Source organism: Poecile atricapillus, chromosome 39, assembly GCF_030490865.1.
Source record: "Poecile atricapillus isolate bPoeAtr1 chromosome 39, bPoeAtr1.hap1, whole genome shotgun sequence".
Taxonomy (NCBI): Eukaryota; Metazoa; Chordata; class Aves; order Passeriformes; family Paridae; genus Poecile; species Poecile atricapillus.
Window position 1 is genome coordinate 1515813 of NC_081287.1, and position 14051 is coordinate 1529863.

At 65.0% G+C, this 14051-nt stretch overlaps 2 protein-coding genes across 2 annotated transcripts in view; both read right to left on the bottom strand.

Annotated features, from left to right (window-relative positions):
* LOC131591325 (transportin-2-like) overlaps positions 1-12524 on the bottom strand; it is a 52273-nt gene extending 39749 nt beyond the window's left edge. The window contains exons 1-6 of the mRNA XM_058861911.1: positions 12472-12524; positions 9993-10166; positions 6855-6929; positions 5043-5193; positions 2248-2354; positions 1129-1262 (exon numbers count right to left, since the gene is read on the bottom strand). Of these exons, the coding sequence (XP_058717894.1) occupies positions 1129-1262; positions 2248-2354; positions 5043-5193; positions 6855-6929; positions 9993-10091 (566 nt within the window). The 5' untranslated portion in view covers positions 10092-10166; positions 12472-12524. The remainder of the gene's footprint in view (positions 1-1128; positions 1263-2247; positions 2355-5042; positions 5194-6854; positions 6930-9992; positions 10167-12471) is intronic.
* A 163-nt stretch (positions 12525-12687) lies between these two features.
* Positions 12688-14051, bottom strand: part of CACNA1A (calcium voltage-gated channel subunit alpha1 A) — a 26871-nt gene continuing 25507 nt past the window's right edge. Inside the window, exon 9 of the mRNA XM_058861716.1 lies at positions 12688-12735. Within this exon, the coding sequence (XP_058717699.1) occupies positions 12688-12735 (48 nt within the window). The remainder of the gene's footprint in view (positions 12736-14051) is intronic.

Sequence of the window (14051 nt, forward strand, 5' to 3'; positions counted from 1 at the left end):
AGAGTCACCCCAAAACACACCTGGGGACCCTGAAACACACCCTAAAACACACCTGGGGACCCTAAAACACACCTGGGCACCCCCAGAGTCACCCCCAAACACACCTGGGCACCCCCAGAATCAGCTGGAGACACCTGAGACCCACCTGCCCCACCCCCACCCCTGTGTTCACCTGGATTCAGACTCAGGTGTGACCTCACCTGTCCCTCACCTGTCCCACACCTGGATCCTGACCCAGGTGTGACCTCATCTGTCCCACACCTGGATTTACCTGATTTTGGGGCTGCAGTGCTTGAAGAACTGCAGGAATTTGGGGATCATGATGTCACACACCTGTCCCACACCTGGATTTACCTGTCCTCACCTGATTTTGGGGCTGCAGTGTTTGAAGAACTGCAGGAATTTGGGGATCAGGACATCCCTCACCTGTCCCACACCTGGATTTACCTGATTTTGGGGCTGCAGTGTTTGAAGAACTGCAGGAATTTGGGGATCCTGGCCCAGGTGTGCCCCTCACCTGTCCCCTCACCTGGATTTACCTGATTTTGGGGCTGCAGTGCTTGAAGAACTGCAGGAATTTGGGGATCAGGACATCCCTCACCTGTCCCCTCACCTGTCCTCACCTGATTTTGGGGCTGCAGTGCTTGAAGAACTGCAGGAATTTGGGGATCATGATGTCACACACCTGTCCCTCACCTGGATTTACCTGATTTTGGGGCTGCAGTGTTTGAAGAACTGCAGGAATTTGGGGATCATGATGTCACACACCTGGATTTACCTGTCCTCACCTGATTTTGGGGCTGCAGTGCTTGAAGAACTGCAGGAATTTGGGGATCAGGACATCCCTCACCTGTCCCCTCACCTGTCCTCACCTGATTTTGGGGCTGCAGTGCTTGAAGAACTGCAGGAATTTGGGGATCCTGGCCCAGGTGTGTCCCCACACCTGGATTTACCTGTCCTCACCTGATTTTGGGGCTGCAGTGCTTGAAGAACTGCAGGAATTTGGGGATCATGATGTCACACACCTGGATTTACCTGTCCTCACCTGATTTTGGGGCTGCAGTGTTTGAAGAACTGCAGGAATTTGGGGATCATGATGTCCCACACCTGTCCCACACCTGTCCTCACCTGATTTTGGGGCTGCAGTGCTTGAAGAACTGCAGGAATTTGGGGATCATCACGTTGAGGGGTCGGTTCAGGGCGTCGCTGTCCAGCAGCTCCGAGGAATCCTCGCAGATCTTCTGCAGCGCCCCGAAAGCGCCCTGGGGGGGACAGGTGTGACCAGGTGTGCTCAGGTGTGCCCCAGGTGTGCCCCAGGTGTGCCCAGGTGTGCTCAGGTGTGCTCAGGTGTGACCAGGTGTGTCTCTGGTGTGTCCAGGGGTGTCCAGGTGTGCCCCAGGTGTGCCCCAGGTGTGCTCAGGTGCGACCAGGTGTGTCCCAGGTGTGCCCCAGGTGTGTCCCAGGTGTGCCCAGGTGTGACCAGGTGTGTCCAGGTGTGACCAGGTGTGTCCAGGTGTGTCCCTGGTGTGTCCAGGGGTGTCCAGGTGTGTCTCTGGTGTGCCCAGGTGTGCCCCAGGTGTGCCCCAGGTGTGCTCAGGTGTGCCCAGGTGTGTCCAGGTGTGTCCAGGTGTGCCCAGGTGTGTCCAGGTGTGCCCCAGGTGTGCCCAGGTGTGTCCAGGTGTGCCCAGGTGTGCCCAGGTGTGCTCAGGTGTGCCCAGGTGTGTTCAGGTGTGCTCCAGGTGTGCCCAGGTGTGCTCAGGTGTGCCCAGGTGTGCCCAGGTGTGTCCCAGGTGTGCCCCAGGTGTGACCAGGTGTGCCCAGATGTGTCCCAGGTGTGTCTCTGGTGTGTCCAGGGGTGTCCAGGTGTGTCCAGGTGTGTCCAGGTGTGTCCAGGTGTGCTCAGGTGTGTCCCAGGTGTGCCCCAGGGGTGTCCAGGTGTCCCCAGGTGTCCCCAGGTGTGTCCCCAGGTGTTCCCCAGGTGTTCCCCAGGTGTCCCCAGGTGTCCCCAGGTGTGTCCCCAGGTGTTCCCCAGGTGTCCCCAGGTGTCCCCAGGTGCCCCCAGGTGCATCCCCAGATGTCCCCAGATGTCCCCAGGTATCCCCAGATGTCCCCAGGTGTCCCCAAATGTCCCCAGGTGTCCCCAGGTGTCCCCAGGTGTGTCCCCAGGTGTCCCCAGATGTCCCCAGGTGTCCCCAGGTGTCCCCAGATGTCCCCAGGTGTCCCCAGGTGTCCCCAATCCCCCCCCACCTCACAGGTGTTGTAATCCTCGGAGTTGAGGAGGTTGCACAGCTGGGGCAGCAGCTCCGGCCACATCTGGAGCTCCCCCTTGGAGGCGATGGTGGTGATCAGGATACCTGGGGAGGGGCACAGGTGAGATGGGGGGGTCTGGGGGGGCTTTGGGGGTCTGGGGGAGCTTTAGGGGAGTTTGGGGGGTCTAGGAGGGGTTTGGGGAGGGTTTGGGGGTCTGGGGTCACATCTGGAGCTCCCCCTTGGAGGTGATGGTGGTGATCAGGATACCTGGGGAGGGGCACAGGTGAGATGGGGGGCTCTGGGGGGCTTTGGGGGAGTTTTGGGGGGTCTGGGGGGCTTTGGGGGGGGTTTGGAGAGGGTTTGGGGGGGTCTATGGGGGTTTTGGGGGTCTGGGGTCACATCTGGAGCTCCCCCTTGGAGGCGATGGTGGTGATCAGGATACCTGGGGAGGGGCACAGGTGAGATGGGGGGGTCTGGGGGGGCTTTGAGGAGGGTTTGGGGGAGTTTTGGGGGGTCTGGGGGGCTTTGGGGGGGGTTTGGGGGGATTTTGGGGGGGGTTTTGGGGGTCTAGGAGGGGTCTGGGGAGGTTTGGGGGTCTGGGGTCACATCTGGAGCTCCCCCTTGGAGGCGATGGTGGTGATCAGGATACCTGGGGAGGGGCACAGGTGAGATGGGGTGGTCTGGGGGGACTTTGGGGAGGGTTTGGGGGGATTTTGGGGGGGGTTTTGGGGGTCTAGGAGGGGTCTGGGGGGGAGTTTTGGGGGTCTGGGGTCACATCTGGAGCTCCCCCTTGGAGATGATGGTGGTGATCAGGATACCTGGGGAGGGGGGCACAGGTGAGATGGGGGGGTCTGGGGGGGGTTTTGGGGGGTCTGGGGGGGTCTAGGAGGGGCTTTGGGGGATTTGGGGAGGGTTTGGGGGGTCTAGGGGGTTTTGGGGGGATCTAAGAGGGTCTATGAGGGGGTTTTTTGGGGGTCTGGGGGGGTCTATAGGGGGTTTTGGGGGTCTGGGGGGGTCTATGGGGGGTTTTGGGGAGGTTTTTTGGGGGTCTGGGGGGTCTAGAGGGTCTATGGGGGGTCTGGGGGGTGTAGGTGGTCTATGGGGGGTTTTGGGGGTCTGGGGGGGTCTATGGGGGGTTTTGGGGAGGTTTTTTGGGGGTTTGGGGGGTCTGGAGGGTCTATGGGGGATCTGGGGGGGTCTTTGGGGGGTTTTGGGGGTCTGGGGGGGTCTATGGGTTTTTTTGGGGGTCTGGGGGGGTCTATGGGGGGTTTTGGGGGTCTGGGGGGGTCTATGGGGGGTTTTGGGGAGGTTTTTTGGGGGTCTGGGGGGTGTAGGGGGTCTATGGGGGGTTTTGGGGGGTCTGGGGGGGTCTATGGGGGGTTTTGGGGGTCTGGGGGGGTCTATGGGGGGTTTTGGGGGTCTATGGGGGGTTTTGGGGGTCTGGGGGGGTCTATGGGGGGTTTTGGGGGTCTGGGGGTGTCTATGGGGGGTTTTTGGGGGCCTGGGGGGTGTAGGGGGTCTATGGGGGGTTTTGGGGGTCTGGGGGGGTCTATGGGGGGTTTTGGGGGTCTGGGGGGGTCTATGGGGGGTTTTTTGGGGGTCTGGGGTCACACCTGCAGCTCCATTTTGGAATCCGTGCTGGGGATGGAGCAAGGGGAGAGATGGGACAAAAGGGGGGGGGGGTCCCACAGGTGAGTGGGGGTCCTGGAGGGGCTCAGACAGGTCCCCAGGGGGTCCCACAGGTGTCCAGGGGTCCCAAGGGGGTCTCAGACAGGTGAGTGGGGGTCCCAGGGGGGTCCCAGGGGGGGTCCCACAGGTGAGTGGGGGTCCCAGGGGCTCCCAGGGGGTCCCAGGGGGGTCTCAGACAGGTGAGTGGGGGTCCCTGGGGGGTCCCAGTGGGTCCCAGGGGGGTCTCAGACAGGTGAGTGGGGGTCCCACAGGTCTCCAGGGGTCCCAGGGGGGGTCCCACAGGTGCCCGGGGGGGTCTCAGACAGGTGAGTGGGGGTCCCTGGGGGGTCCCAGGGGGGTCCCAGACAGGTGAGTGGGGGTCCCAGGGGGGTCCCACAGGTCCCCAGAGGTCCCAGGGAGGTCCCGGGGGGGGTCTCAGACAGGTGAGTTGGGGTCCCAGGGAGGGTCCCACAGGTGTCTCGGGGTCCCAGGGGGGTCCCAGGGGGTCCCACAAGTGCCCAGGGGGGTCTCAGACAGGTGAGTGGGGGTCCCAGGGGGTCCCACAGGTCCCCGGGGGTCCCAGGGGGGTCCACAGGTGCCCAGGGGGTGTCCCACAGGTCCCCAGAGGTCCCAGGAGGTCCCCCACAGGTGAGTGGGGGTCCCAGTGGGTCCCGGGGGGGTCTCAGACAGGTGAGTGGGGGTCCCAGGGGGTTCCCACAGGTGAGTGGGGGTCCCAGGGGCTCCCAGGGGGTCCCAGGGGGGTCTCAGACAGGTGAGTGAGGGTCCCAGGGGGGTCCCAGGGGGTCCCACAGGTCCCAGGGGGGTCCCAGACAGGTGAGTGGGGGTCCCAGGGGGGTCCCAGGGGGGGTCCCACAGGTCCCAGGGGGGTCCCCAGGGGGTCCCACAGGTCCCTGGGGGGTCCCCGGGGGGTCCCAGGGGGGTCCCAGAGGTCCCCAGGGGGATCCCAGGGGGTCCCAGGGGGTCCCAGGGGGGTCCCAGGGGGTCCCACAGGTCCCTGGGGGGTCCCTGGGGGGTCCTAGGGGCTCCCACGGGGTCCCAGGGGGGTCCCACAGATCCCTGGGGGTCCCCAGGTCTCTCAGGCCGGTTTTGGGGGGTCCCCTCACCGATGGTGGCCCGGATGAGCGAGGAGGCGTCGCCCAGGTGGTTCAGACACTCCTGCTTGATGAACTCGGCCACGGGCGGCGGAAAGCTCTGGAAATGCGCCTTGACGTTGTTCTTGAGGATCAGCCCGCTCAGGGAGCGCGTGGGCTCGTCTGGGGGGGACAGCGGCGCCTTGGGGGGGCTGCACCGACCCCCCCATGGCTCTGGGGGTCACTGAGAGACCCTGAGAGCCCTGAGAGCCTCGGAACGGCCCAAAACGGCCCAAAATGACCCCGGAACGGCCCAAAACGGCCCCAAAATGACCTGGAATGGCCCCAAAATGACCTGGAACGGCCCCAAAATGGCCCCAAAATGACCTGGAATGGCCCCAAAATGACCTGGAATGGCCCCAAACGGCCCCAGAATGACCTGGAATGGCCCCAAAATGGCCCCAAAATGACCTGGAACGGCCCAAAACGGCCCCAGAATGGCCCAACACGGCCCCAAAATGACCTGGAATGGCCCCAAAATGACCTGGAACGGCCCAAAACGGCCCCAAATGGCCTCAGAATGGCCCCAAAATGACCCCAAAATGGCCCAAAATGGCCCCAAAATTATCCCAGAACGGCCCAAAACAGCCCCGGAGTGGCCCAAAACGATCCCAGAATGGCCCAAAACGATCCCAGAATGGCCCAAAATGGCCCCGGAGCGGCCTCAAAACGATTCCAGAACAGCCCAAATGGCCCCAAAATGGCCCAGAATGACCCGAGAATGGCCCTGGAATGGCCCAAAACAGCCCCAAAATGGCCCCAAAACAGCCCAAAACGGCACCGAAATGGCCCCAAAACGGCCCAAAACGGCCCCAAACAGCCCCAAAATGGCCCCAGAACAGCCCAAAAGAGCCCCAAAATGGCCCCAAAACGGCCCAAAACGGCACCGGAACGGCCCCAGAACGGCCCAAAACGGCCCCAAATGGCCCCAAAATGGCCCCAGAATGGCCCAAAAGAGCCCCAAAATGGCCCCAAAACGGCCCCAAAACGGCCCAAAACGGCCCCAAACAGCCCCAAAATGGCCCCAAAACGGCCCCAAAATGGCCCCAAAACAGCCCAAAAGAGCCCCAAAATGGCCCCAAAACGGCCCAAAACGGCACCGAAACGGCCCCAGAATGGCCCAAAACGGCCCCAAACAGCCCCAAAATGGCCCCAGAATGGCCCAAAAGAGCCCCAAAATGGCCCCAAAACGGCCCAAAATGGCCCCAAAACGGCCCCAGAACGGCCCAAAATGGCCCCAAAACGGCCCAAAACGGCACCGAAATGGCCCCAGAATGGCCCAAAACGACCCCAAAATGGCCCCAAAACGGCCCAAAAGAGCCGCAAAATGGCCCCAAAACGGCCCAAAAGAGCCCCAAAATGGCCCCAAAACGGCACCGAAATGGCCCCAGAACGGCCCAAAACGGCCCCGGAACGGCCCCAAACAGCCCCAAAATGGCCCCCAGAACAGCCCAAAATGACCTTGAATGGCCCAAAATGATCCCAGAATGGCCCAAAAACGGCCCAGAACAGCCCAAAACAGACCCTAAAATGACCCCCAGAATGGCCCCAAAACGGCCCAAAATGGCCCAGAACACCCCTGGAGCATGCCAGAACATTCCAGAACACCCCTGGAACAGCCCAGAACAGCCCTGCAACATTCCAGAACATCCAGAACAGCCCTGGAACACCCCAGAATATTCCACAACACCCCAGAACAGCCCTGGAACACCTCAGAACAGCCCAGAACATTCAGAACACCCTGGAACAGCCCAGAACGTTCCAGAAGAGCCCAGAGCGGCTCCATTCGGATTTGAGGCGGGTGAGGACGAAGATCAGGTAATTGTTGAAATCCGGGAACTGATTCAGCTGCTTCAGCTTCTGGAGACGGCGTCAAGGAGGGGACAGGGACACCAGGGGACACCAGGGGACACCGGGGGGACAATGGGGACACTGGGGGGACAGCGGGGGACACTGGGGGACACCAGGGGACACGAAGGGACACCGGGGGGACACTGGGGGACACCGGGGGGACAATGGGGGGACAATGGGGGACACCGGGGGACACCAGGGGACAATGGGGGGACAATGGGGGACACCAGGGGACACCAGGGACACCAGGGGGGGACAGCGGGGGACACTGGGGGACACCGGGGGGGACACCAGGGGACACGAAGGGACACCGGGGGACACCGGGGGGGGACAGTGGGGGTACACCAGGGGACACCGGGGGACACCAGGGACACCAGGGGACACCGGGGGGGGACACCAGGGGACAATGGGGGGACAATGGGGGGACACCAGGGGACACCGGGGGACAGCGGGGGGGGACAGTGGGGGGGACACCAGGGGACACGAAGGGACACCGGGGGGGGATACCGGGGGACACCAGGGGACATGGGGGACACTGGGGGGACAATGGGGGGGAACACCAGGGGACACTGGGGGACACCAGGGGGACACCAGGAGGACACAAGAGGGACACAGGGGGACACTGGGGGGACATGGAGGACACGAGGGGAACACGAGGGGACAATGGGGGGACACGAGGGGACAAGAGGGGACATGGGGGGGGACACGGGGGGACACAAGGGGGACATGGGGGACACGAGGGGACACCAGGGGGGACACCGGGGAACACTGGGGGACAATGGGGGGACACTGGGGGGACACTGGGGGGACAGCGGGGGACAGCGGGGGGGACACCAGGGGACACTGGGGGGGACACTGGGGGACACCAGAGGACATGGGGGGACACAAGGGGACACGGGGGGGACACAGGGGGACACGAGGGGATACCGGGGGACACGGGGGGACACTGGGGGGGACATTGGGGGACATGCGGGGGGACATGAAGGGGACAATGGGGGGACACCAGGGGACAAAGGGGGAACACAGGGGGACATGGGGAGACACTGGGGGGGACACCAGGGGACATGGGGGACACGGGGGGACAATGAGGGGACACAAGGCGACACCAGGGGACAATGGGAGGCACACGAGGGGACACAGGGGACATTGGGGGACATGGGGGGGGACATGAAGGGGACAATGGGAGGACACCGGGGCCAAAGGGGGGACACAAGGGGACACCAGGGGACATGGGGAGACCAGGGGACACCGGGGGGACACAAGGGGGGACACAGGGGGACATGGGGAGAATATGGAGGAGACAATGAGGGGACACAGGGGGACATGGGGGGACATGAGGAGACACCGGGGGACACCGAGGGACACCTGGGGACACTGGGGGGGACACGGTGGAACACGAGGGGACATGGGGGGGATATGAGGGGACAATGGGGGGACACCGGGGGACACTGGAGGGGACACTGGGGGAACATGGGGGGGACCCGGGGCCAGGGGAGCCCATCCCGCATCCCCCACCCCAATTTTTAACCCCCCCACCCACGAGACCGAGACCCCTCCCCACCCCAGGGGTGTGAATCCCCCCCAGTCCCGCTGTTCTCATCCCAACCCCGGGGGGTCCCAGCCCTAAACTGGGGGTCCCAGCCCCAAACTGGGGGTCCCAGCCCTAAACTGGGGGTCCCAGTCCCAACCCCAGGGATCCCAGTCCCACTCCCGGGGGTCCCCAGTCCCACTCCCGGGGGGTCCCAGTCCCAACCCCGGGGGTCCCAGCCCTAAACTGGGGGTCCCAGTCCCAAACTGGGGGTCCCAGTCCCATCCCCCTGCTCCCAGTCCCACTCCCAGGGGTCCCTGCCCCAAACTGGGGGTCCCAGTCCCATCCCCCTCGTCCCAGCTCCTCTCCTGGGGGTCCCAGTCCCAACCCTGGGGGTCCCAGTCCCTCTCCTGGGGGGTCCCCAGTCCCTCTCCTGGGGGTCCCAGTCCCAACCCTGGGGGTCCCAGTCCCATCCCCCTGGTCCCAGTCCCACTCCCAGGGGTCCCTGCCCCAAACTGGGGGTCCCAGTCCCATCCCCCTGGTCCCAGTCCCTCTCCTGGGGGTCCCAGTCCCAACCCCGGGGGTCCCAACCCCACTCCCGGGAGTCCCAACCCCAAACTGGGGGTCCCAGTCCCAAACTGGGGGTCCCAGTCCCAACCCTGGGGGTCCCAGTCCCATCCCCCTGGTCCCAGCTCCTCTCCTGGGGGTCCCTGCCCCATCCTGGGGGGTCCCAGCCCCTCTCCCCGGTGCTCCCACCCCTCTCCCGGTTATCCCAGCCCCTCTCCCGGTTATCCCACCCCTCTCCCGGTGCTCCCACCCCTCTCCCGGTTATCCCAGCCCCCTCTCCCGGTTATCCCAGCCCCTCTCCCGGTTATCCCACCCCTCTCCGGTGCTCCCACCCCTCTCCCGGTTATCCCAGCCCCTCTCCCGGTTATCCCAGCCCCTCTCCCGGTTATCCCACCCCTCTCCCGGTGCTCCCACCCCTCTCCCGGTTATCCCAGCCCCTCTCCCGGTGCTCCCACCCCTCTCCCGGTGATCCCAGCCCCTCTCCCGGTTATCCCACCCCTCTCCCGGTGCTCCCACCCCTCTCCCGGTGCTCCCACCCCTCTCCCGGTGCTCCCAGCCCTCTCCCGGTGCTCCCAGCCCCTCTCCCGGTGCTCCCACCCCTCTCCCGGTTATCCTAGCCCCTCTCCCGGTGCTCCCAGCCCCTCTCCCGGTGCTCCCAGCCCCCTCTCCCGGTTATCCCAGCCCCTCTCCCGGTGCTCCAGCCCTCTCCCGGTGCTCCCAGCCCCTCTCCCGGTGCTCCCAACCCCTCTCCCGGTGCTCCCACCCCTCTCCCGGTTATCCCAGCCCCTCTCCCGGTGCTCCCAGCCCTCTCCCGGTGCTCCCAGCCCCTCTCCCGGTGCTCCCACCCCTCTCCCGGTGCTCCCACCCCTCTCCCGGTTATCCCAGCCCCTCTCCCGGTGCTCCCACCCCTCTCCCGGTGTTCCCAGCCCTCTCCCGGTTCTCCCAGCCCTCTCCCGGTGCCGCCGTTCCCAGGATACATCCTGCACCACTCTCTGCGTGGCGGTGTTGGGTGACTGCGAGTCCTTGAGGAGCTGCAGCACCTGCTGCAGGCCCTGCTCGTCCGGCTGCCAGTCCATGGCCCGCCCGGGGGTCCGGGGGGGCCCGGGGGGGCTCCCGGAGGCGGCGGCCGGGGGGGTGCAGAGCCCGGATGGCTGCGGGGAGAGCGAGATTGGGGAGGGGGGTCCTGCTGGGATGGGCTTGGGGGGGTCCCCTGGGGTCCTTTGGGGTCCCCTGGGGTCCTTTGGGGTCCCCTCGGGTCCTTTGGGGTTCCCCCGGGTCCTTTGGGGTTCCCTCGGGTCCTCTGGGATCCCTCCCTGGGTCCCCTGGGGTCCTTTGGGGGTCCCTCTTGGGTCATTTGGGGTCCCCTCGGGTCCTTCGGGATCCCCCCCGGCTCCTTTGGGGTTCCCCCGGGCTCTTTGGGGTTCCCTCGGGTTCTCTGGGGTCCCTCCCTGGGTCCCCTGGGGTCCTTTGGGGTCCCCCCTTGGGTCCTTTGGGGTCCCCTGGGGTCCTCTGGGGTTCCCTCGGCTCCTTTGGGGTTCCCTCGGGTCCTTTGGGGTTCTCTCGGGTTCTCTGGGATCCCTCCCTGGGTCCCCTTGGGTCCTTTGGGGATCATTTGGGGGTCCCCCAGGCTCTTTGGGATCCCTCCCTGGGTCCCCTGGGGTCCTTCGGGGTCCCCCCTGGGTCCTTCGGGGTCCCCTGGGATCCCCCCCCCTTGGGTCCTTTGGGGTTCCCCCGGGTCCTTTGGGGTCCCCTCGGGTTCTCTGGGATCCCTCCCTGGGTCCCTCTTGGGTCCTTTGGGGTTCCCTCGGCTCCTTTGGGGTTCCCTCAGGTCCTCTGGGATCCCCCCCTGGGTCCTTTGGGGTCCCCCCTGGGGTCCTTTGGGGTCCCCTTGGGTCCTTTGGGGTTCCCCCGGCTCCTTTGGGGTTCCCTCAGGTCCTCTGGGATCCCTCCCTGGGTCCCCTTGGGTCCTTCGGGGTCCCCCCTGGGGTCCTTCGGGGTTCCCCCGGACTCTCTGGGATCCCCCCCGGGCTCTTTGGGATCCCCCCGGATCCTTTGGGATCCCCCCCGGATCCTTTGGGGTCCCCCCTCGAGATCTCTGGGCTCCCCCTCAGGATCTTTGGGGTCCCCCCGGATCCTTTGGGGTCCCCCCGGGCTCTTTGGGCTCCCCCTCAGAATCTTTGGGGTCCCCCTGGGCTCTCTGGGGTCCCCCCGGATCCTTTGGGGTCCCCCTCGAGCTCTCTGGGCTCCCCCTCAGGATTTTTGGGATCCCCCTGGGCTCTCTGGGATCCCCCCGGGCTCTCTGGGGTCCCCCGGATCCTTTGGGGTCCCCCCGTGCTGGGCTCGGTGCCGGTTTTGGGGTTCGGGGGTTTCGGGGTGGGGCCCAGACCGGGAATGGCGGGAGAACCGGGACTGGGGGAGGGGATGGAACCATCCGGTGCTCCCCCCCCCCTCCCCTCCCCCAACCCCCGCGACCCCTCCCCAGAATAAACCCCCCAAAAACCCCCAGCCCCCCGCGACCCCTCCCCAGAATAAACCCCCCCAAAACCCCCCCCAAAAACCCCCCGGTCTGAGCAACCCCCACCCCCCCGTGACCCCTCCCCAGAATAAACCCCCCCAAAAACCCCCCCGGTCTGACCAACCCCAGCCCCCCTGCGACCCCTCCCCAGAATAAACCCCCCCAAAAACCCCCCGATCTGAGCAACCCCCGACCCCGAACACCCCGCGACCCCCCAACAACCCCCCCAAAACCCCCCAAAACCCCTCAACAACCCCCCAAAACCCCCCAGAAACCCCTCAACACCCCCCCGACCCCCCCAAACCACCCCCGGTCTGAGCCCCTCGCCCTCCACCCACCCCCACAGCCCCCCCAGGCCCCAAACACCCCCCGACCCCCCAACAACCCCCCCAAAACCCCTCAACAACCCCCCCAAAGCCCCCCGTGCCTCGATTCTCCCTCTCCCCCCATTCCGGCCCCTCAGGACCCCGGGACCCCTCCCCAAAATTAACCCCCCCAAAAACCCCCCCGGTCTGAGCAACCCCCACCCCCGAACACCCCCCGACCCCCCAAAAAACCTCCCAAAACCCCCCAACAACCCCTCAACAACCCCTCCAAAGCCCCCAACCCCCCCCGTGCCTCGATTCTCCCCCTCCCCGCCATTCCGGCCCCTCAGGACCCCGGGACCCCTCCCCAAAATGAACCCCCCCAAAAACCCCCCCGGTCTGAGCAACCCCCACCACCGAACACCCCCCCGACCCCCCAACAACCCCCCCAAAACCCCCGAACAACCCCCCCCACAACCCCCCAAAGCCCCCCCGTGCCTCGATTCTCCCCCTCCCCCCCATTCCGGCCCCTCAGGACCCCCCGACCCCTCCCCGGGACCCCTCCCCCCCATTTTCCCCTCAGAGCCCCCTCAGCCGCCCCCTCCCCCCCCCCCAGGCCCCGCGCGCTGCCGGTACCTGCCCGGTGTGTTGGGGGAGGGGCGTTCTGGTGCGGTTTTGGAAAGGGGGAGGGGGGAGGGGGGGGATCCCGGTGTTTTTGGGGAGGGGGCGGGGTGGGGGGGGCTCGTCCCGGTGTTTTGGGGAGGGGGCGGGGGGGGTCGGAGCGCGGCCGGGGGGGTTTCGCCGCTGCCCCCCGTGACCCCCGCCGGCCACCGTCCGCCCCGCGCGGCCGCGTCACGTGCGCAGGGGGCGGGGCCTCGAGGGGGAAGAGGAGGAGCCGCGCTGGGGGGAAGAGGCGGGGCCGAAGCGCGCATGCGCTGAGTACCCGGAAGTGAGGTGAGGACTGCAAATCCCAGCGTGCACCGCGCGCAGGCGGAACCATTGCAGGGAAAGGGGGGGGGGGGAGACGACACCAACAAACCCCCCCCCGGCGGGAGCGCCAAGTGGAGCGGGGGAACTGGGAGGAAACTGGGATGAACTGGGAGGAAACTGGGATGAACTGGGAGGAAACTGGGAGAACTGGGAGGGCTCTATGGGAACTGGGATGAACTGGGAGGAAACTGGGAGAACTGGGAGGGATTCTATGGGAACTGGGATGGGTTCTGTGGGAACTGGGATGAACTGGGAGGGGTTCAGTGGGAACTGGGATGAACTGGAGAGCTTCTGTAAGAACTGGGATGAACTGGGATGGGTTCAGTGGGAACTCGGATGAACTGGGACGGGGTTCAATGGGAACTGGGATGAACTGGGAGGAAACTGGGAGAACTGGGAGGGTTCTGTGGGAACTGGGATGAACTGGGAGAGCTTCTGTAAGAACTGGGATGAACTGGGAGGGTTCTATGGGAACTGGGATAAACTGGGAGGAAACTGGAGAACTGGGAGGAAACTGGGAGAACTGGGAGGGATTCTATGGGAACTGGGATGGGTTCTGGGGGAACTGGGATGAACTGGGATGGGGTTCAGTGGGAACTGGATGAACTGGGAGGGGTTCAGTGGGAACTGGGATGAACTGGGAGGAATTTTGTGGGAATTGGGATGAACTGGAACGGGTTCTATGGGAACTGGGATGAACTGGGAAGAGTTCCGTGAGAACTGGGATGAACTGGGAGGGGTTCAGTGGAACTGGATGAACTGGGAGAACGCGGTTCTATGGGAACTGGGATGAACTGGGGGGGTTCTGGGGGAACTGGGGGGGTTCTGGGGGAACTGGGATGAACTGGGAGGGTTCTATGGGAACTGGGATGAACTGGGATGGGGTTCTGGGGGAACTGGGATGAACTAGGAAGAGTTCCGTGAGAACTGGGATGAACTGGGAGGGGTTCAGTGGGAACTGGGATGAACTGGGAAGAGTTCCATGAGAACTGGGACGAACTGGACGGGTTCTGTGGGAACTGGGATGAACTGGGAGGGCTCTATGGGAACTGGGACGAACTGGGAGAGCTTCTGTAAGAACTGGGATGAACTGGGAGGGATTCTGAAGGAACTGGGATGAACTGGGAGAATTTTGTGGGAACTGGGATGAACTGGACGGGTTCTATGGGAACTGGGATGAACTGGGGGGGGGGTTCTGGGGGAACTGGGATTAACTGGGATGAGTA